Genomic DNA, 22,342 nt, shown 5'->3' on the forward strand with positions numbered 1-22,342 from the left:
GTCTGAAATGTAGTTGCCACCATATCTTATGGCAGGGCAGTGAGCTGGAAGGAAACTGGAGCTCTGAGATCTCAGGGAGCAGAGCCCTTTCCCCATTTGCTACTGGACCCCATTGGAGATGGTAGCTGGAAAGAGTAAGTGCACTTCTCCAGGCCAATTTTCTCATCTGTAAAATGGAGATGGTTCCTACCACACAGGTACTGAGCACTTAGAAGCACACAGCATGATATCAAAACTTCATACAGCCAGGCATGGCGGTGCACACCTCTAATCCCAGAGACTCAGGAAGCTGAGACAGGAGGATCACAAGTTCAAGGCCAGCCTTAGTGACTTAGCAAGACCCTGTCTCGAAAAAAAAAAAAAAAAAGTTGGGGATGTAGCTCTGGGTTCAATTCCCAGTACCAAAAAGAAATGAAGAAACTTAAAACAAATTTCTAACACAAATGTGTGAAGAAGAAGTAGGCTATGGAGTCTGGCTCATAATAAATATGGTAGCCAGCTTCCAAGATGGTTCCCAATGATCCTGGCTTCCTATATTCAAGTCTTCCCACCTTGCATCCCTTCCACACTGAGCACAGTGAACTGGGGTGGGACTCCATGGCTCGGTCATAACACACATGGGGGCTCCTGCTTTGCTGTCTTGGCTCACTTGTTTAGGGGGAAAGTCAGCTACAATGTGTGAAGTCACTCAGGCCTGTGGCAAGGTATTCATGTCCAGAGATTGAGACCTCTGCTACTGGCCAGCATGGACTTGCCTGCCATGCAAATGAGCCACTTTGGAAGCAGGTTCCCCCAGTCCCATCAACCACAGCACTGCCTGATCCCCAGACTGCATTCTTGTGACAGATCCCAAACCAGACCCATTGGCTCCGCTGTGTTCAAATTCCTGACCACGGAGATGATATGGAATAACTCATTGTTTCTTGAAGCTGTCAGGCTTGGGTATAGATTAAAACACAGTGTCAGTAGATGACAAGATGTGAGTTCCTTTTTTTCCCGGCAAGACCTTTCTCTTCTGCATGACCCTCACCTGTCGTGTGACCTTACTTTCCAGAAGAGCGGCAGGGAGATCTTAGGATACAGGAGTATATCCACCTGTGGATTGAAAAGACTCCGTAGGATCCAAAGAATGGAAAAATACACAGGTGAGGCTCGTCCTGGGAGGCCCTACCCACGGGGCAAAGGAGATTCTGAGCTCACCACCACAGATGGTGCCATGGTCTTTGTGCATGCTCTCCTTGGTGCCTGTCTTCTTGGAATGGATTCCAGTCTGTGAGATTTATCTAGGTTGCTGTGAGCACTTCATGATCTTTCATGCTCACTGCTGGGTGGGATCCCCTTGGGTGAACGTACCACAACTGGTGTATCTGTTCTGCCATTAATGGACAGCTGGGCTTTCCACTTGGGGTGTTGCTGTGAATGTTTTGGTGCGTGCATGTTCAGCCTGTTCCTATGGTACATGGATAGCCACTCTAGTAGGTGCTATCTGAAAGAGGCACCAATTCACACTCCCAGTAGGTGTTCAAGGGTTCCAAGGGCACGCCAGGCTCATGGGGTAGGCAGTCACCTGAAACCAAAGAGTGGGCACCTGGATAGAAGAAACTGGACTCTTCCATCCTCAGGGCAGGGGCAGTGGGGAGGCAGGATCCTGACACCCCACAGGTGGAGCCCGAGGAGGGCTTTACTGCCTGTGGGGGAGGGTCTGGAAGGGATCTTGCCTTGCACTTAGCAGGCAGAGGACGGCAACTGGGCCTGGGACTGGCCTTCTCTGTGTGGGATTTTTTCCCACCTTCTCCTCATGCTGAAGTGGAAACTGCTCACCCCCTGAGGCCAGCCATCATGGCAGAGGGTAGAAGCCTGCCCTGAGAGGAGGCTTGGAAGGGCTCCAGGCCAGATCCTGGGGGTGGCTCCCTTTTCCTGTGCCCTATAGGAGTCAGGATTGTTCTGGCTCTCAGTAATTTTTCCCCTTGGCAAGTGACAGGGAAGGTTCTGTGTTGGCCACCTTTTTCCCTGCTCCTTCCCAGCAGGGAGCACCCTGGCCACGGCTTCTGAGAGCTTTTTCCAGAGCTGGTGAAGAGCCAGCAGACAATCACTGCCTGGGAACCGTCCTCTCCTGGCCCACAGCGGCGACCCATTTGATCATACACCCTTTACTGTCCCCCCACCTTCTAGTCTCACACCCCCCACCCAGCGTTAACTGGAGAGCCCTCCCCCCAACAAACTATTTGCACTTTCTTTTTTTTTTTTTTTTAAGATGGGTAGCATGCCTTTATTTTATTTGTTTATTTTTATGCGGTGCTGAGGATCGAACCCAGTGCCCACATGTGCTAGGCAAGCGCTCTGCCACTGAGCCCCAGTCCCAGCCTCTGAACTTGAATCCTTGTCTGCAGTCTGTGTCTCAGGAAACTTTACTAACCGAAGACCAAATTTGGCAAAGATTTAGGTAGAAGCCTGCTAGGAGCTTCCAGAAATGATTCCCTCCTGGCTCTCATAAAAGGTTCAGGAAGGGAAGGTCCTTTTTCCCTACGTGCCCTTTTCGTTCTTTGTGGGATGCTATATGTGACCAGGAGGGGAGATGTGGACCACATTCTGAGCATGACAGATGGAAGTCAGGCCCTCTGATGGTGCCTTTGAGTCTCCTGATCAGCCTGGGGGTCCCCTAACTCTACTTAAGGAGACAATAAATGTCCTTATGGATTAAGCCCCGTGTATTTGGATTTGCTGCTGCTTGCCAAACACATCCATTACTGATGCAGACTTTGCCTCCTTTGGAACCAGATCCACCCTCAGCTATCTTGAGCCCCCCAGTCGGTGGCTTCTGAGAAGAGCTGAGATCGGCTTAGGGTGGGGTGGCAGGCAGAGAGGGGTCACAGGCTTGAACCGTGTTCCACGGGTGGGTGAGGACCTAGAGCTGTGAACCAGAGTCCAGAAGGGAGAGGGACTTGGGGACAGCAGGTATCTGGGATCCCAAGGACAGGGATGAAGAGGGCAAGAAGGCAAATCCTCCATTAATCTGGCCAGGGTGTGTGTTATTATTGTTATTCTTATGAAGCATCTCAAGGCTGACACTCGCTGTGGCCTGGCTGGGCCCCCCTAATGGTCCCATAAATCCTGGCCATAAAGAGTAATGGGGGGAGACAAATGAGATAATTAGGAATAAATCTCACCGAGGTCTCTATTCATCAGAGTCCCTAGAACTGGCCAATCTTCCGAGCCATTAGCTGGGCCCCTAATTAATGCTGAGCTGCCCAGCTCTGCAGAGGCTCCATGTCTGGGTGGGACCCAGGCTGAGGGGCACCCACGGAGGGCGACCTTGGGAGAAGCCAAGGGACAAGTGCCCACAGCCCGCCTGCTCCACTTGTCCCCAGGACCTTTCTCTGCACCATGCTGTGTGGCTTGCTCCCTCTGCTCCCTTTTCTTCATCTCACACCACTGCCCTGTCCACCTTCCGTCCCTGTGTTTCTCTCTGATCATGTGGCCACTGTCCATGTGGCTGAACCATGGAAGGTCTGGGCTAGAAGGGATGGTGGTGGCCCCCGTGTGACAACTCACCCCCTTCTGTGCTCCATGCCACACAGTCAAAAACCATCAACATCTCTGAGACCCAGAACAGTCCTTGGAACGGGGAGGACCACACCCACTGACATGGCTTTCCATTCCATTTGGGGCTGTCCTTGCTGTTGGAGTGTGCCCTCTCACCTGGAGCTAGAACATCTGCCTGTCTGTCCGCTTCTTGGTCTTACCTCCTTCTGCTGGAGCCTGAGACTGAGCCTGGCTCTCCTCCCTAAGCTCTGGGTGCTGGGAGATCTGCTCCTTGACTGACTCCTCCAGTCTCATGCCCTGAGTAGCATTTTGAGGTTTCCAGTCAGGCTTCCTCCATGAAAGCACCTCTTCTGAACCCACCTATGGTATTCTGATCCTACAATGATTTCAAAAAAAAAATTTTTTTTTTGGTACCAGGAATTGAATCCAGGGGTGTTTAACCACTGAGCCTCATCCCCAGCCCTTACAATATTTTATTTAGAAATAGAGTCTTGCCGAGTTGCTGAAGCTGGCTTTGAACTCACGATCCTCCTGCTTTAGCCTCCTGAGTCACTGGGATTATAGGCGTGTGCCACTGTGTGCAGTTTCCAGGTTTAACTGGACAGCCTTCCCCACTTTTTTGTTACAGCACCCCCACTTCTTAGGGGAGCTTCCCCCCTTCCTATCTGGTTCTGGAGGAGAGACTAAGTCACTCCTTCCTGGCCACAAAGGTTGTCACATGACTTTGGCCTGGCCAATCATAGCCCTCCACCCCCTGGCACAGTGATTGGCTCAGTGATGAATCTTAAGGCATGCTGGGCCAATCAGAGTCCTTCCCTGGCCTTTTATATAGGGTGCCCTGAGGGGCCCATCTGAGACCTGTCCAGTAGACACAGCATGTGGATGGACCTTCCCTTCTCACCCCATTCCCTGTCTACCTGCAGGAATGAGGCCATTACCCACAAAAAAGCAGATCTAGCAGGAACTGTGGGGTAGAGAGAGGAGGCAGGGTGGGGAGAAGGCAGAAAAGTCACCGAGGGCCTGTGGCTATGGCCACCATCCCATTCTTCATCCTAGAACACAGCAAGGAGCACCCATGTAAGATGGCAGCCCTGTGGTCTCTGTGCCCTCCTGCTCCCATCTGTGGCCTGAGGCCGCTGTCCCTGCTTCTCCCATATCTTTGCACAAGGTCCCTTCTGAGGGTGGCCATACTGCTTTTGTAGCTGTTGTAAAGACCTGTTGCCCAAAGCCTGGCAGGGTCTGCAGTGGTTCTGAGAGACTCAGCCACCAGCCCGGGGTCCTCCACTACTGGCTCATCTCTTGGGGGACTGTTGAAGGCCCTAGGACATACCTGTCTAGGGGCAGGGGCCAGCAGCTTCAAATGGAGCCAGGACGGTTGTGTCCTGAAACTCAGTATGCCCAGGTCTGGGCACAGGAACAGAGGGCACCAGTGTTGGGTTTAGCCATGAAATGTTCCCCAGAAGCTCACGAGTGAGACAGTGCAAGAAAGGTCACAGTAAAACGTTTGGGTAAAGAGATCCTTAACCAAATTAGAGCATTGATCCCCTGATGCTGGGATTAACCAGGTGGTAACTGTAGGGTGTGGCTGGAGGAGCCAGGTCACTGAGGGCATGTCATGGGTGTATATTTTGTCCTTGGTGAGAGGAGAAATCTCTCTCTCTCTGCTTCCTGGTGGCCATGTCTTGAGCCACTTTCCTCCACCACACTCCTCCGTTATGATGTACTGCCACAGAGCAATGGCGTTGGCCATCTATGGACTGAGATCTCTGAAATCGTGAGCCCCCCCAGACTTCCCCTCAGGAAGTCTCCTGGGCAAGTGACCCATCTGTTGCTCCAAAGATGAGTGAAAACAGAGGGGCAGAGTATTCCTCCGGACACTTGGCCACCATTAGATTCCCAGCATTGTGTGCTGTTCTAGTGTGCAACAAGGAAACTGAGGCCTTGTCCCTGGGGCCCACAGCAGAGCCAGCTGAGATCTGTCACCTGGTCCAGCCTACCTGGCTGCAGAAGCAGAGACAGGAGCTGACAGAGGACGACTGTGGAAAAGAGAAAGAGTCCAAAACAAGGGCTTCCCCTGGAGGATGGCTAGGCAGGGTAGGTGGGTGGTATCCAGGTGAAAGCCACCTGTTTCCTGGTGGGGATGAGACTCACCTGGGCAAGGTGGCAGGGCAGGTGTGGGGCCAAGGGAGGCGGACATGGCTCTTGCAGCTGGGCCCTAGGATCTGCGATGTGCTTATGTGTGTGCAAATTTGTGTGGATGCGATGTGCGTGTGGTGTGGGGGGGTGTAGGTGTGTGACTATGGAATGTGCGTGTGAAGGGGGTGTGGTTCAATTCAGTTTGGGTGTGAAGTTGTATTTGTGTTGTAGGGAGGTGTGCGTGGCTGTGGGCCTGTGTGTAGGCAGGAAGGGGTATGCGTAGGCAGGAAGGGGTACGTGCGTGCGTGTTGGGGGCTGGCTCCATCCTTCCCCATCCTACCCACAACCAGCTCAGCTTCTCTGGTTTCAGCCACTGTCCTAAAGAAAACAGCCCAGGGCCTGCGGCAGGAAATCAGTGTTTGGATTGCAGGGGCGCCTCTTCCTGCCCCTGCTGGCTGTGCTGGGGGGGCGGGGGGCTTCCTACCCACCTGGACCAGACACCAAATTGGTCAGGAGGCCCTCATTCCACCCCATCCTCCTGGCCTCCCTCATCTCCTTCAGAGCTGAGGCTGAGCAGAACCAGAGAACCCTGGGAGTTTCCCTCCACTGTCTTTCCTCCTCAGACCCAGAGAGCTAGGGATGTGGGAGAGATGGACACCCCAAGGCCACATGGGTGGGGGCTGGTCCATCCTTATGGAGGATGACTGGGCAGACCTGCCACGGTTACAAATGCAGACACCCATAAGCCCAGCAATGTCACCTTCAGGAATGTTCTCGAAACAGCTTATTCATGCAAAAGGGTATGTTCACAGTCTTGTGATAACTGAGTGGCTGAGAGCAGAGCTCAGTCACTGGGCAGTGGCTTGGCCACCTACTGAACCCCAGGTAGCTCTGCAGCGTGCTGAGAAGGACACTCCCAGTGGAGCTTGTCAAGTGGGAAGTGTTCCAATAAAGGGGACAACGTAACGTGCAAATTGTCCTCACATTTTTGTGGAAAAAGAAAACGTGTAAATGCTTATATCTACACAGGGTGGGCTTTTGAAACTTTTATACCTTGGGCATGCAGTAGCTAAATAAAATTGAACAAAAGGACACAGAGAGACATATGAATGAACATTGGGGCCTAGGGGCTTCCGTCCTGGCCCGCCTGTGAGACCCAGGGCAGGTCCCTTCCTACCTACTTATTTCCAGTGAGCCCTCCATGGGGCCTGTTACAACCCCCTCTGCCACCACCCCTGAAACCCACTCCCAAGGTATGGGTCGCTCCCCTACATGACGTTCCTTCTGAAGTTTCAATTTCGTCTGATTTTTCTTTCTTTTCCCCCATCCAGGGGATTGGATCCAGGGCCTCTCACATGCTGCAGGCACTCCACTATTGAGCTTCACCACTGAGTCAGGCCTCAAACTTGAGATCCTCCTGCTTCAGCCTCCTGAGTTGTGTGCTGTGTCACCCGGCTTGGCTGGCCCTTTCTCCGAGGGCCTTCCAACCCTTCCAGAGTCCCTCCAGCCAACACATCTGGAGGCAGCACTCACTGGTGTCCCTGTGTGCCCACTTTCCAAGACCTTCCACAGTTGGGTCCTCCTAGTGGCACCCAAATCTCCTACCATAGTGACATTCTTTCCTTTTCCCGGACCTCCTGGCTTCCTCCAGGTCCAAGGTCAGGGGAGGCGCCACACATCAGAGTCCACAATCCCCGGGTGCCATCCTGCAGTTCCCAGACCTGGCTGCTGGCCAGGCCTCCTGTCTGCACACCAACAGCACTGGACAGACGGCCTCTGCGCTCCTCTGTGTTTCCTCTTCCTCTAGCCCCGGGCGACTGGGGCCAACTGAACTCCCACTCAAGTCCTAGCCGGCCTCCCAGTGAGAGGCTCAGGTACAGGCTCAGAGTGGGTTGGGCCTGGGGTGACCCTCTCCTGGGCACCCTCTGCTGCCGACATGGATGTCACCCCATGCCTGGGACTAACTCATGGGGAAGAGCTTGGAGAAGCTGGAGTCAGCAGGAGATTGATTAATCAAAACCTGAACACATCTGTGGTCAATTAATCCTGTGCCAAAGTTAACTCTTCCCTGTCTGGACTTCCCCTGCCCTTTGGTGGGAAGAGGGAATAGGGTAAAAAGTGGGCACCCCCTCCCTCCCTCCCTGGGGGTAGCATGAATGGGTGGGGGGCAGGAAAGGGTTACCCAATGGGGTGCTTGTTAGGGGGTTACAGGGAGCGTTTGCTTTGGAGCATTATGGTCCTTGGAAATCAGTCACAAGCCCGAACAGAGCAGAGACGGACAAATATCTGTATTTACAGCCATAAACCAAACAGACCCTCCCCCACCCCTTCCAGTCTTTTCTGTACTGTTCCCCCTCCCGTCAGACCCTGGGCCCAGGCCTGGCTTCTTGGGTCACTGCATAGGCTAGGCCCCCACAAAGTCCAGGAAAGGACTCTGGGGAGGGGCTTGGCTGGGGCGGGGCAGGTGTCTCTTCACATTTTGCTGTCCTCGAGGCCTGGGGGGGGCAGGGGAGATGGGCACCAGGACGAGAGAGGTAGAGAAGCACACGCCCCCCCTCCACCGCCCCCTCCTCTAACTTTCACAGTGTTCCGCAGCCCTGGTGACTGGTCCCAGAGTGGCCCCCACCCTTGTCCCATCCCACCAGATCCTTGGCGCTGGGGTCCCTGGTCACCAGCTGGGAGGGCAGGATTGTCTGTCATGGGCCCAGCTCCCTGGCTGAGGTGTCCCCACAGAGCACCCACCAGGTCTGCTCTTGGGGCTGGTGCTCTGGGAGGGCCCCCGAGGCTGGGAGCGGAGGGGTTATCAAGCTTCGTGGGGCAGCCCTGGGGCTGGGGCGGGTCAGGAGGAGAAGCAGAGCCCGCAGCACTCCATGCAGATCTCCAGGCAGTCGGCCGACTCACAGCAGGCGTCCAGGATGCCGCAGTCCAGGTCGCAGGGCAGGTCGCAGTCTGCGCACTCGCCGGAGCCACAGCAGCAGCAGCAGAGGCACGAGTCCTCGGAGCTGCAGGAGCCGCAGGTGGCGCAGTCCAGGACGATGTTGCACAGCGTCAGGAACTCACAGAACAGGCAGGACAGGACGCAGTGGACACAGCAGTCTGCGGGGAGGTGGAGGGAGCGGGTGTCAACGGCCAGGGGCGAGGGACAGCCAGCAACAGCGGCCACAGCAGGGCTCCTGCTGTCAGTCCCCACAGCTCTGGGAAGGGGTGACTGTGAGGAAGCCAGTTTCTTCCAAAGCAATGACCTAGGGCATAGCACACTGAGCACCTCAAGAGTGGGGGCAGGAGCCCAGGCAGCCTGGAGTGGGAATCCCTGTGCCCAATCCCTCTTGGTTTATTTAGTGACACCCAGAGAGAGTGCTAACATGTCCCGGGCACTGTGCTATGCGAGGGATTAAATTAAGCTTCCAACAGCTCTATGATGTGGCAACTGTTATTAGCCCCACTCTACAGATGAGGAAACCGAGGCACTGAGAAGCTGTCACTTCCAAAATACATCCAGAATCCTACCGCCCTGCTCACCCCTTTCCTGGGCAATTGCCAGAGTTCCACTTCCTGCCCTTGGCCACCCCTGCCCGAACCTGCTGTCCATTCAGAGCCAGACTTTAAAGACCATCTTCTGTTCCCAAGAATTAAATGGCTCCCTCATCCGGAGCAAAAGCCATCTCCTTCTTTCCCCAAAGCCACCTTTTGGTGAGCGCTTCTACCACCCTGTTCCATAGCACTCCAGCACTGCCCGGCCCTGCCCCAGAGGACCCAGGCCCCACACGATGGCTGTACCCTGATGGTCGCCTCAGGCAGGCGTCTTGGAGTGTTCTGTTCACTGTGTATGACAAATTCTTAGAACAGCTCCTGGCACACAGCCAGTGCTCGGGAATATGTGATAATCAATAAAGGCAGAACCCTGTCTGAGGGCACCCGGCAGCTGGAGTGGTGGAGCTGGGAGTCCTGCAGCTATAGCCCTCGGTGGGCTGCTGGATGCTGAGCTGGCAGCCCTCTTGGAGAGCAGGCCAGTGGGCAGAGGACCCAGGTCCCCAGACCTGAGAGTCTCACTCTGATATGGAGGAGCTGACCCTGTCCTGAGTTCCTGTGCAGAGCAGGAGAGTCTTCTGCAGGGCCTTGAAGCTATCTCCAAACTGGGTAGGGTAGTTTCCTTCAAATGCAAATCTAGTGAGCCAACACCCTGTTTAAAACCCTCAATGGCTCCCTATGGCCCTCCAGATACAGTCTAAGTCCAAGGAAGGTTGACCAGGCCCTCCCAGAGCCCCTGCCTGCCCGGAACCTCCCTCTCCCTTTGCACTTCATTCTTCAGCCTAACTGCACTAGCCACTTCTCACCTCTGTGCCAAACTCCCTGGCTAGATCCTCCAATTCAGCCTCCAAGACTTGCTCAGACTCCTTCAGAGCCTGCCTGGGCCCCCCTCCCCAGCATTCTGGGCCGGTGTGGGTGCCCTTGTTAACATGATCCTCCGTGCATGGCTTTATGGCTGCATCTGTTGCATCGTGTGAGATGATCCATCTGTGTCTCTCATGAACACTGTGTGAGGACACGGGCTGGGTACCCAGCACATAGCAGATGCCCAGGCCACGTTAAATACGACCATGGGCAGAGCCTGCTCCACGGGGCAGGAAGGTTTCCAAATATGTGCCAATGTGCACGCTGAATCCTGTTTGCAGATGAAGGGGCCAGGGCCCCCCAACATGTGCAAGGTGAAGGTCAGGCAGCCACTGAGTTATAGGCAGTTGTCCCCCATGTTGAATGGGTGCCTGGAGGGGCAGGGGAGCTGGCTGGCCAGGGTGGCCCTGCAGGATCAGCAGGGGGGTGGTGGATCCGGGTCCTCTGACCCACCACCCCCTGCACCCTGCAGCCCTGCCCCACGCCTCAGTCAAGTTTTATTATATTATATGCTTTTCACTGGGTCCACTCCTTGGGGAAAAATCTCTTTTCCTTTTCTATTTTTGTGGTGCTAGGGATTGAACCCAGGGCCGGTGCACAAGTGCTTTACCACTGAGCTCCACCCTGCCCCTGGAGGAAAATTTCTGATTCCAGGAAGGAGGGGGCTTAGTGGATCAGCCCAGGCGGCTCCATTCCTCATTCTAGAGAGCAGGAGAGGCAGGGATTGGCTTTGAGAATGCAGGGGTGCCTCCCGGGACCCAGCAGGTATGCTTCGCCCAAGGTTCACTGTCAGGAGCAGGCTTCAAGGAGTTCTACGCAGAGATGGAGGAGGAGGTCGGAGGTTCTGTTCTGACCAGTAACCACCAGGCGAAGATGCGGCCTCTGGCTGTGGATGGAGTTTGCAGGTCTCCTGGGGGGTGGGATGGGGCACTCACCTTCCTGTGCCTGGAGGGGGATCTGGGAGGTGGATGATTTGGTGCTGCCCTTGCTCCTCTTGCTGCCCTGGCTGGCCAGAGATGGGTGTGTCTGCAACTTCCGGTGGGCCTTGGGGCCACCTAGGGCACCATTCCCAGCACGCCTGGCATGGCCCAGCTCTGAGGGGTGGCCGGAGCCATTCGATAATAAAGGGGTGCAGCCCAAGGGGTTCCCCTGAGGCTGGCCTGGAGAGATGAGAAAAAAGGATGATGAGCAAGAGGTGGGGGCCACCCAGCTCCCCTCCCACACCAAGCTCTGCTCTAATCCTGACTGCCTCGTTCTCAGACAGACCCCAGGGGACTTGGTCAGACTTATCTTCTGAAGATGAACAAACCGAGGAGGGCCAGAGAGCACAGCTTGACCAGCCCAGAGCCACACCATGAAACAGCAGCAGACTGAAGCCCAGGTCCACACTCCTTCCTAGTCCTGGGCCTATTCCAGAAAGACAGGGGTGCAAGACCAGGGGCGGGGCTCAGAGCCTGGACCCCAGCTTCTTGGCCACATGAAATCCACCCTCTTGCTCTTGGAGCCCTGGGATTTTGTCTGGTTTGGTGGTAGTGGGTGGGGGGTGGGGGGGAACAGCAGTGAAGCAGTTAACCTTCACCTTGGCCTCTGCCAAGCCCCCAGCTGTTTTTGCCCTTGGTGCGCTGGGTGATTTATTGGAAACATCTGTTTGGAGATGAACGCCCGGCCTGGAATCCAGGGGCTCCTCACAGCAGCCCCTCTATCTGCTGCTCCTTCCTCCTGAGCTCTCCGGCTCAAGCCTCAGACCCTGACACCCTGCCCCGCCCTGCCTCTGTGGGCAGCTGGGAGAATTTGGGGAGGGGGTTCTTGGGGTCTGGGTGGGAGAAGGGAAGAGGAAACTGGCAGGGAAACCCCCAAGGCCAGGACCCCATGCCCCCGTCGAAGGCCAAACTTGAGCTTTATCAATGGGGTGCAAGGAAGCTGACCCCCAAGACTCTGCCACGTCCCCAGTCCTTCCTGGGCCTCTCTCAGGGGATCCTCAACTGGAGGGCTCCATTGGGGGTGAATAGAGGGGTGTGTGTGTGTGTGTGTGTGTGTGTGTCGTGGGGAGGGCACTGAGAGGGGTCAGGAGAGCTCTGGGACCCCCAGCAGGGTTCTCTGTAAATGTGGGGCACTTCAGTCCCTCGGAGATGGGTCTGAATCCCCAGCTCCCTCCATGCTCTCCTGAGTGGTTGAGCTATACGGAAGGGAGATGTATGAGGACCCCAGATGCCAAGGGAATGTGACCTTAGTGATCCCCTTGACTAAAGGGGCTGGGCCTTCTCCTAACACTGGAGGTCACAACACTGAGCACTGACTGAGCACTTGCTGCATGCCAACCACTCCTCTAAGCACTGGCTGAATATTCTCTCGCTGAAATCTTTTCTATAGATTTTTATTGATGAGGAAACTGAATCCCAGAGAGGTACAGTAAGTTGCTGAAGGTCACCCAGCTAGTAAGTCTCTGATGTGGGGTCAGCCTGGAGATTAGGGGCTGGGGCTTAGAAGGCAAGGAGTGGGCAGAGGATGGGAGACAAGGGGTTGGGGAACAAGCTGCTAGGGTCACACAATAACTACTCTTAAGTTATTGTGTATGAGGTCCACTACAAAGGGCTTTACCTAAAGGTGACCTGCTTTAACCATTATTCGAAATCTGTCACTGGCCCCCTTTCACAGATGGGAAAAGTGAGGCCAGACATGGTAAAACTCACCAAAGTTCCCACAGCTAAGGAGTGGGGAGCAGGGGGGGGAAGGCAGGAGGCGGGCTCCGCAGAGGTTCCAGGCCAGGAGCCTCTGGCCAACCGTGGGGCAGGAGCCGGCATCTGGGTAAACAGCTCAAGGCCATGGGAAGTGGCTGGTCTGAATCATCCTGGCCTCACAGCGGGTGGCTGGGATGAGTCCTTGGCCAGCTTCGGTGCCCCTTGCCCTGCTGCCTAAACATGGGCACAGTGGCCAGAGGGCGGGAGAGTGGTGAGCCGAGGGCTCTGGGAGGTGTGGGCAGACAGAGCCTGCCTGTGGCCTCAGCTGGGGGGTGGCCATGGGGGCGGGAGTGGGGGCTGAGTCACAGAGCAAATACTGGGGCCACAGACACAGGAGTATCTGTCCCACTCCCACCCAGGCCCCCTCCTCTGTGGCCTCAGCCCTGACCTCCTTCTCTCAATCCTGCCAGGGGGTGTGTCTGGAAGAGGCTGAGGGCGCTGTGGTAGCAGGACTTAGCGACCTGCCTTCCAGGGAGTCCAGCTTAGCCCCAGATGCCCTGGCTGGAGGCAGCTCCTGCCTCGGCTATGCCAGCCGGGCGGGCAGCACAGCAAAGAGCACAGGCCAGACAACCTCAGTCCCCCAGCTCATGACCAGGGTGAGCAGCTTCTCTGTGCCTCACTTTCCCCATCTGTAAAATGGGCTTGGCAACGGCGGTCCTCCTGCCTGGATACAGGTTGATGGGGAGAGCGCGTGAGCTCCTTCGAGGGAGGACAGTTGGAAAGTAAAAATGGATGTTGGGCATTTGTTTTAGCCCCTTCCCCTGCTCTTGAAGGTGAGGGGAAGAGTTCTCTCCCTCCCAGGATGTCCATAGAGACCTTGAGCCAGGCCTGGGAATGGAGCTGAATGAGTCCCTTTCTCTCCAGAGCAGTGGGGTGCGTCTCTCCTTCCTTTTGGCCCTGGGTCCCCTGAAGGGCGGGGCTGCATCATGCTCCAGCTCCCCCCCCCAACGGCCCCCCGGCCCCCCTAGGACTCACACGTCACAGCTTCTGTGGGTACATCGAGGTCAGTGCTGTTCAGGACCTGGGGAGCCCCAGGGCTACTGCCTTGGGGCATGGGGGGTGCCTCCTCCTCCAGGGAGCCCTCCTCTGACGCTGCCTCCGCAGGATGAGCAGGTCCTGCTACTACCTCCAGCCCGGGTAGGAGGGACAGGGTATGGGCTAGGAAAAAAGCAGATGACTGAGGTACAAGTCCCTGGTTCCTGTCTGCCCAGCCTGAGGCCTAGCTCACTGCCCCCGCAGGCACAGGAAGTCCACATCTTGGTCCCAGTTTACCAACCCGTGAGTGAGCAAGGGTGTGTGCCCAGGTGTGTGCGGTATGTCCACGTGTGTGTGTGGCATCAGGAGGAGGGGCCAGGGATCGAGGTATAAAGGGAGGGAGGGAGGGGCAGGAACAGTGCAGGAGGGAACAGTCAGCCACCCATGGGCAGACAGGGACAGGCAAAGGGGGTGGCCGGGAGAGAGCAAGAAGGGACGGAGAGAGGTGGAAGCAAGTGAGCATCGAAGGCGAGAGACTGGCACAGAAGGCCAGAGCCCTGGAGACCCCAGGAAATGTCAACAGCATGAAAGTCAGTGACAGAAAGATAAAGACAGGGGCAGGGGCCGAGCTGAAGGAAGAGAGAACGTGACAGGTCACGAGAAACTGGGTCAGAGAGAGGCGGATGGCGGTGCAGGAGGAGTGAGAGGAACCTGGGGGGTGAGGAGCAGGGAGGGGCAGCAGGCAGGAAGAGTCAAGGACGCGGCCCAGGAGCGCTGGGGAAGAGGCGAACCGCAGCCACAAGTAATTATAGTGGCTCTGGGCAGGGTGGCTGGAATGCAGAAATGGAGCCACCTTCAAACCCACAACCCCCCAGCTGGCAGGACCAGGGTCCCTGGGCCTAGAGGGAGAAGAAGGGGAGAGAAGGGGGAGGGAGGCAGAGAGCAGTCTGAGCTCCCAGTGCCTCAGCCACTGCTAGGGAGGCCTGAGAAGCAAAGTCATGGAGCAGGACCCAGGCTGCAGCCAGGACAGGGCCGGGCTCAGCGGACCCAGCTGTGCCGCGCTGTCAGGAGGACAGGGCCTCCAGCCTACCTCTGCACTCACACCTACCCCAGGTGGGAAGAAAGAGGAGACAGAGAAACAAGAGACTTGGAGAAATGCAGAGATCAAAAGGGCTTGGGGGAGCCACAGCCAAGAGAGTGGGCAGAGGAAGATGAAGGGAACCAGCAGCGAAGCCCCGAGTGCAAGACACACCCTTCCATACACGCCCTCGAAGAGGCCACAAGATGCCCAGACAGAGATACAGAGAAGAATGGCCTCGCGGATTGCGATGAAATCAGTCACAGAAAACAGAGGGGTTGACATGGGTGTCTTTCTCTGAGCTATCTCCAAATGAGAAAGAGAAAGAGGAGAGGAGAGGAGAACAGAGGAAGGAAACCAATTAGAAGGATCAATTAAGGTTGGGGCATGCCAACATGGGGGATGGGAGCTGGAGGGAAGCTGGGGGGACAATCCAATGGCCAACCTTCCTCCCTAGGCCTTGAGCCTCAGGGACCTCTGAGGAATCCTTGTTCCAAAGACTGTGGTCCCTCTTGGTCGGGGGGACCAAAGTTCCAGAGGCCCATGTGGGTAGCACAAAGGACAGCAGGCCCGGGTGGGCATGCTTGTGCCTGCCCAGGGTAAACCACAGGCCCTGCCTGGAGCTGGGGAAGGTAGGAGGGAAGGGCCTGGCTCCTGCAACTTCTGAGAGCTGCACAGTTATGTATTGAGGGCCTTCCTGGAGCTCCAGGGGGGCAAGGTTAGATTCTCTCCAGCCTCATCTGCTCCTTGGGCCTGTTGAGAGCGCCCCTTGCCATCTGGATTAACTATCCTGTAGCCAAATGGCTTTTGGAAGATTACAGGGCTGGGACAAGAGGGAACAGGCAAGCAGGGACGAGAGTTGAGGGAAAAAAATACTGTGTGCTAGATGGATCCTCCTCTAGCCACGAGCCTGGTCTATACCCGTGAGCCTGGTCTATACCCGCAGAGACACCATTCTGGAGGGCCAGGACCAAGCCTCCATGAAGAGGGAAACCTAGACTTGGGTCCTAATTTTCAGGAAAGGAGGGCCCTGCCCAGCTCCAAACCCTGGCCCCTAGAGGATTTTGCCATGGCCCCATGCCCTGAACTGGTCTCCCACGTGGTGCATGGAAAGACCTGAGCAAGGAGCTAGAAAGTCCAAGTCCTGCTTTTAAACCAGTTACCAGTTTGGACAAGTTATCAGAATTTAAATTACCCTGCACAGAAAGGGTGCAAAGAGCAAATGAAATGCACAGCAGCACCCCATCATGCAGGGTGGTTCAAAAATACCTCTACCACCTCCTCCCTGGCCGCCACCTTCTTTCCTTCCCTCCTATTCTCCCTCTTTTTTCCGCCCTTCCTCCCTTCTCCCCTCCCTCCCTTCCTGCCATGCTGTTTGGTTTAACATTTATTAAGCATCCACAAGATGTCTAGCAATATCAAGCACTAGGTGTCCCAGAATGAGAAGTACCAGGTCACAGCCACAAGAGACTCTATCAGGCTGGGGCAGGGCTGTCACAAACACTGAGGGGCAAGAGTTGCAGTAAGGGCATTGATTAGAACTGAAGAAGCACAAAAAAATGGGCACCTAGTCCAGGTGTGTGTGCCCAGGGGGTTTCCTAAAAGCCAAGTCTCAAAACAATCGTCGGTATAGAAGGGGGATTTGGAGAAAAGAAGCAGGAACCCAGATCCCAGAAGGAACAGCCACAGCAGGAATGAGAGAGAGAGAGAGAGAGAGAGAGAGAGAGAGAGGGCTGGTAAGCCTAGAATGACAGCTGGGGACAGCAGGCCTGTGTCAATTCCCAGGTTTTCTCCTGGGGTCACCAGGGCACATAGGGGGTGATACTGTTATTGGCCCTCAGAGTTAGGGAGGAAGAAAAGAGAGAGTTCAAGGAGACTGGAGTCCCCAGGTCCATCTTCCTCACTTTACCCAAAGTGCCCAGCTCCCTCTACTCTTCCTATCAGCACCCATAAGACTGGGGACCTTGAATCTGGTGGGAACAGGAAATTATCAAGAACCCAGATCAAGGTCTCCGGTGGCCAGTCCTGCAGGAAGCCTGCCCCACTCCATGCTGGCGTGGTCCTTAAACCTGGGAGGGCAAAGGAAGTAGAGAAGACAGTCACATCCAGTGGTCTTGACCTGGTCACACAGAGAGACAGACTTGGAGCCAGGAAGGTGACAAGGACTGAACTCCCTTCAGCACATGAAGAGAGGAAGAGGGGATTAAACCACATGTCCAGCAACAGACAAAAAGAACCAGAAGGAAGAAGAAGCTGCAAGAAGGCCCAGTCTGCCAAGAGGACTCTGTCCCTGAGGTCCAGACACTGTGCTTGCTTGGAGCAGGCAGAGGAGAAAAGCCAGACCACAGGTGGAGTCGTGGTTCGCACATCAAGAGGCCAAAGAGACCCGTTTTCCTTTTATGACCATGAGGCAACCCTGTCTAGTCACAGAGGGGAGACAGCTCTGTCCTGCAGGGTGTAAGTGCGGAGTGGATGGAGGGAAGGCGTGGCCAGCAGAGGCCAAAAGGAGCCAGTGTGTGGACTTGCAGGAAGACACCTGCCAAAGGGGTACGTGGAGGGTGCCGAGGTCCCTGGTTGCAGCCCCATCCTCCTAGAACGTGCCATCTGCTTCCCCACCTGTGTTCCTGCTCCACCTGCCTACAGGGCCATCGTTTTCCAACTTGCACAGGGGGCTCAAACATGCAATTGGCATCTTTGAACAGAAGTCCCCAACCCTGCACCTCTCCTCTCAGGAGTCTCTATCCACAATGGGGAACAAAGAAAGGCAACAGCCCCTTTGACAGAGTACTGCCACCCCCAACATGGGATGCCTTGGGCAATGCCCTGAGTTCTGTAAAAGACAGCCAACCCCCAAAGCAGGGGGAAGTGCAATGTTTAAATCCATAAACCCAAGAGGAAGGCTGAGGGGCTCCCTCTGCCTGCTGTCCCTCACGTCGAGGGGGTGGTCCTGGGCCAAGAAAGAATAGGGGGACCTCTTCCAGTTGGGATGGACTCACTTCAAATCTGAACAGTACCCAGGGGGACTGGTGTGGGGAGCAGCCCTTGTTCCAGAGCTCCTACACCTGGTCCCTCAAGTCCAGACCCCTCCATTGTCTTTGTGGACAGTGGATCTGGGCTTCTTCCTTGGAGCTCTGACCATATCTGGAGAGAGAAGACTAGGACCTCTTCTGATCAAAGTGGTGACTGGAACTCCACGCTGCAGTCTCTCCTTGGTCTACCACTCAAGACTTCAATTGATGCCTTCAGTGGAATCAATGTTCAAGGGTCCTGTGTTCCAAGCAGACTGAACTGTCCACGGCCTTGGGCCATCCCCTGGCCTTGTGACCAATCCAGCTGTGCTTGTATTGTTCCTCCAGACACTCTCCAAATCTAGGCCAGCCTTCCTGCCCCCGTTGGAGCTCCATCTCTTCCTCCAGACAGCCTCTCTCACCCCTGAGCCAGGAGTCCCTCCTCCAAATGGTCTGGTTGGTAAGAAGTTGGCACCTGCGTCCCCTCTTGTGAATTATAACTTGTTAGTCTTATAGACACTGAGCCTTCCCTGCCTCCCTCCCTTGGGGTGGTGTCTACTCCTTCGCCTGACATCCTCCGCACATGCCTGATCTGAAATTCAGGATGCCCCAACTCAGGGGAAGGAGAGAGAAAGACACAGCACGGAGGATTTGGGGAGGCATCAGTCCTTGAACCCCAAGAAGTCTGGAGAAGATGGACTCCATTGATGCGCACATGGTAAATGTGAATGCCCTAGTCATAGTCTCGGGTCACCCAGCTGAGACTGGAGGGGGCCTGAGCTGCCAGTTAGGCTGGGTCTGGTTGGTTTTATTTTAGGTTCAAAGGCTCCAATTCCCCAGGAAATTCAATTTAGAAGCCTGTACAGGAATGTGACGCCCCAGTGCTGGGCAGAAATCTGCTTGTGAGTTAGGGAGCCAGGCTCCAGAGACTGTCAAGGATGGGTGGGGAGGAGGCCACTGGGGAAGCCAAGGGTGTGAGGGCTTGGCCACCTGCCCCAACCAGAGCTGCCCTGCGTGTCCCTTGTGCCCTGTCTGCATCTTGGGCGGCTGAAGAACGGGGCCAACTTGTTCCCTGGTTGTGCCGCCCATAGGGCCCCTAGGGGTAGTGCTATGGCCTTGCTGTTCTGTGGGTGCATGGGGAGCAGGGGCAAGGGCAGGGAGCTTAGCGGGTCCTGGTCTCAGATCCAGGCACGGTGCGGTGGGGTTTTGGCTGGGTGTCCTGTGGTTTGGGCTTCCTGGGCAGCAAGCTCATTCTCCCAAGGCAGCAGCCCAGCAAGGCCTCTTGTTATGAAAGCCACATTGTCTGGCTCAGTCGAGGCTGGGGAGGGGGCTTCCTGGGGCACTGGGGGGCCTCAAATTACAGCCCAGAGTTTAACCCTTCCAGTTTCCCACCCTGGACCGGGGTCCTGTCTTGAGCACACAGCCCCCACTTCAGCTGCTGAGCTCAGGTCAGGTGGGATGAGGAAGGGGGTCTTGGAGGGGGAAGTAGAGGAGACAAGCAGAGAATGGACAGGGGAGGAAGAAGCAAGGGATGGGAGGAGGCAGGAGGCTGAGGAAGAGAAGGGAGCCAGAGGCTGAGAGAGACAGAGAAGGCTCCAGGCACAAAGACTTCCCGGCCTCTGCCCCCAGTTCTTCCTCCAGGTTGAGGAAGCCCAGTTCTTCTCTCTCTCTCTCTCTGTGTGTGTGTGTGTGTGTGTGTGTGTGTGTGTGTGTGTGTGAATGAGAGAGAAACAGAGAGAGAGAGAGAGAGAGAGAGAGAGAGAGAGAGAGAGAGAAACAGAGAGACAAAGAGACAGAGAGAGGAGAGAGAAATTTAGTGGAAATTGAACCCAGGGGTACTTTACCACTGAGTTACATCCCCAGCCCTTTTTATTTTGATACAGGGTCTCACTAAGTTGCTGAGGCTGGCCTTGAATTTGTGATCCTTCTGCCCCAGACTCTCAAGTGGCTGGGATTAGGCATGAGCCACCCCACCCAGCAAGAACCCAGTTCTTGACCTGGTTTATTCCCCAGAAGTCAACGTTCCTGATCCAGGGGCCTCATAGAAAGAGCAGGGACTCAGGGTTAGTGAAAAAGGGTGGCAGACACAGTGGTCTCATCTATGTGCTGCTAGATGCTGGCCAGTCATTTCCCAAGTGTCCTCACTCTGGTTTAGGAGATCCCCATCTCCCCAGCTGTGGGGGTCCACACTAGGCAGTAAACTGAGATTCACTTTCCAAACAGGCAGACAAGCCCCTGTGGGTAGATATGGAGGCTGAGATCACAGAAGATCACCACAGGAAGTTAGGGCTGGAGGCAGGAGCAGACCCTCATTATTCAGAGTCAAAGAGGAAAAGAAAGGCTGGGTAGGGGGAAGGCAGAGCATCAGACTAACAGAGGAGGGGCTCAAGTCATGAAATCCGCGCTATACTTCTGCACCCCACACTCTGTCCCTGAAATCCATAAGTTCCTGGCTTCTTCGCGACCCTGACTTCCATTGGGAGCCTCAGGGACACATCTGTACAGGAAAGGGAAGGAACTGGGAGCCACCGTCTGCAGGACCCCTAGCTCAGACCCTCTCGGGGAGTCGCAAACCCTTCCTGCGTTAGGAGGCTCAGAAGGGAATGGGATGGGTAGGTTGGACTCCCTGGGGGGGAGGGGCATTTCACGAGGTTGCTGACACTGTGTGTGTGTGTGTGTGTGTGTGTGTGTGTGTGTGTATTTGTGCCTGCAGGGTAGAGGCGGTGGGGACTGGCCAGTGGGGAGGTAAGGAAAGCGAGAGAGGAGATGGCAAGGAGGGGAGGGGCCCGGTCCTGCAGCCGCTCGTGGCAGACAAAAGTTTTCGGGAAGCGCTCGGCGCTGGTTGGGCTGGGGGAAGGGAAGGAGAGAAGAACTCAGACACCACCCCGCCGCGCGCCCGCCCAAGGCCCCCATAAATATTTACACACTGGGCAGAAACGGTCGGGCCACAAATCCCAGACGGACGGACAGACAGCACGGTGTGTGTGTCTGTGTCTGGTGGTGGGGCCGCGAGAGTTAGAGCCAACTTGGCGCAGCCGCCGCCTCTGTTAGGGGCCCTGCCTCTTCGCCCCAGCCCTCTACTGTCCTTGGACCAGGTCCCCAGCACCCAGACTTCTCGCCCCACCCCCACCCAAACCCCCCAGAACCGTCTCCCGGGGTCTTGGGGAGGCGGAAGAGAACTGCGCCCCAATAACTGCTCCCCACCAGCCCGCCCAGTTCCCGTCCAGCTTCGCTCAACATTCCAGGTCCTACCTGGGTCCGGAGCTGCGCTAGGGGCTCCATGGGGCGCGTCGCAGCGAGAGGTGTGCTGGCCGCTCACCTGGGACATTGGCCCGGGACCTGAGGAAAACAGGGCTCAGCAGATAGGGTCGACCGACCTTTTCCCGATCGTGCGGGAGGAATGGGGGACAAGCACGTATGATCAGCTCGGATGCGCGCCTCCACGCCAATCCGCTCGGCCACCGACTCACTTGTGCGCTACTCTTGCCCAGCAGGGTCAGCGCGCCCCGCCCGCCATGCGCGCCTGCAGCTGGCGCCGGGTTAGGGGCCACTCGGCTCCACGGTCTCGCCCGGCGCCCCCTCCCCTCTCACTCTCTGCTTTCTCTCATTTCGGCGCCAGCTCGCGCCGTTCGCCCCCTTCCTTCTTCCTTCTCTCGCTCCAGCCCCCTCGCTCCTCCCCTGTTCTCTTCTTCCCCTCCCCTCTTCCCTGGCCCACCCTGTCCCCGCCCCCTCCTCGCCTTAGCAGCCGCACCCCCCCTACACCAGGTCCCTCCCCCGCACGGAGTTCGGCGCTGCCCGGCCGGACACGTCTGTCCGCGGGGAGTCCGAGGCCCGAGCCCCCACAGGAAGCCGACTCAGCTCGTTTCCTCCCTGCACTCAGAGCCGGGCCCCAGTCTCCCCAAATCTCCGCCTCCCGAGGCCCAGGGCCCTGTTGGCTGCACAAGGGGCTGCGTTTTCCTTTGGTCCCAAATTCTGTAAAAGTTTGCACAAAATCAGGAGAGAGAGAGAGAGAGAGAGAGAGAGAGAGAGAGAGAGAGAGAGAGAAAAGAGAGACACCCCACCTCGAGCCAATTGTTTGAATAATTTCAGTCCCCAAATTTTATCGTCCCAAAGATGGGAATGATCAGTTCCTCGGGTACCCTTTGGCCGCTCGCTTCGGTCTCAGCTCTGGGTCCAAAGCTGGGTGCTTTGGGTCTGGGGCTCAGGGACCACAAACTCAACTCGCTAGAAGTTCCCCCTCCGGGAAATCCGGCCAGTGACTACCCCACCTCCCCTGTCCTACAGCAGCCTTGAGTTGGCATCGCTTATCCCCCACCCCTAGCAGCTGGGCGTGGGAATTCGTGTCAGAAAACCGACTTTGGAAGCAAAAAGGAGGTTCTCGGAATTCAGCCTTTCTTTGGGGTCCAGGCTGAAATTCCAGGCCTTCTAAGACGAAGGTACGTGCAGAAAGGAGGGAGCCCCTTCCAGCAGGG

At 56.2% G+C, this 22,342-nt stretch overlaps 1 protein-coding gene across 3 annotated transcripts; it reads right to left on the reverse strand.

Annotated features, from left to right (window-relative positions):
• Positions 1 to 8,518: 8,518 nt before the first annotated feature.
• Mdfi (MyoD family inhibitor) lies at positions 8,519 to 21,198 on the reverse strand. Of its 3 annotated transcripts, XM_026383712.2 has the most exons (4): positions 21,123 to 21,198; positions 13,785 to 13,967; positions 11,007 to 11,231; positions 8,519 to 8,775 (listed from the first exon to the last, which is right to left on the reverse strand). In XM_026383712.2, exons 1-4 carry the CDS (start codon positions 21,196 to 21,198, stop codon positions 8,519 to 8,521), a joined length of 741 nt encoding a protein of 246 aa, XP_026239497.2. The 3 variants fall into 3 exon arrangements, with proteins under 3 accessions (XP_026239497.2, XP_026239498.1, XP_077658262.1); XM_026383713.2 differs by lacking the exon at positions 13,785 to 13,967; XM_077802136.1 differs by lacking the exon at positions 11,007 to 11,231.
• Between the last annotated feature and the right edge of the window lie 1,144 nt (positions 21,199 to 22,342).

This window comes from Urocitellus parryii, chromosome 8 (assembly GCF_045843805.1).
Source record: "Urocitellus parryii isolate mUroPar1 chromosome 8, mUroPar1.hap1, whole genome shotgun sequence".
Lineage (NCBI taxonomy): Eukaryota > Metazoa > Chordata > Mammalia > Rodentia > Sciuridae > Urocitellus > Urocitellus parryii.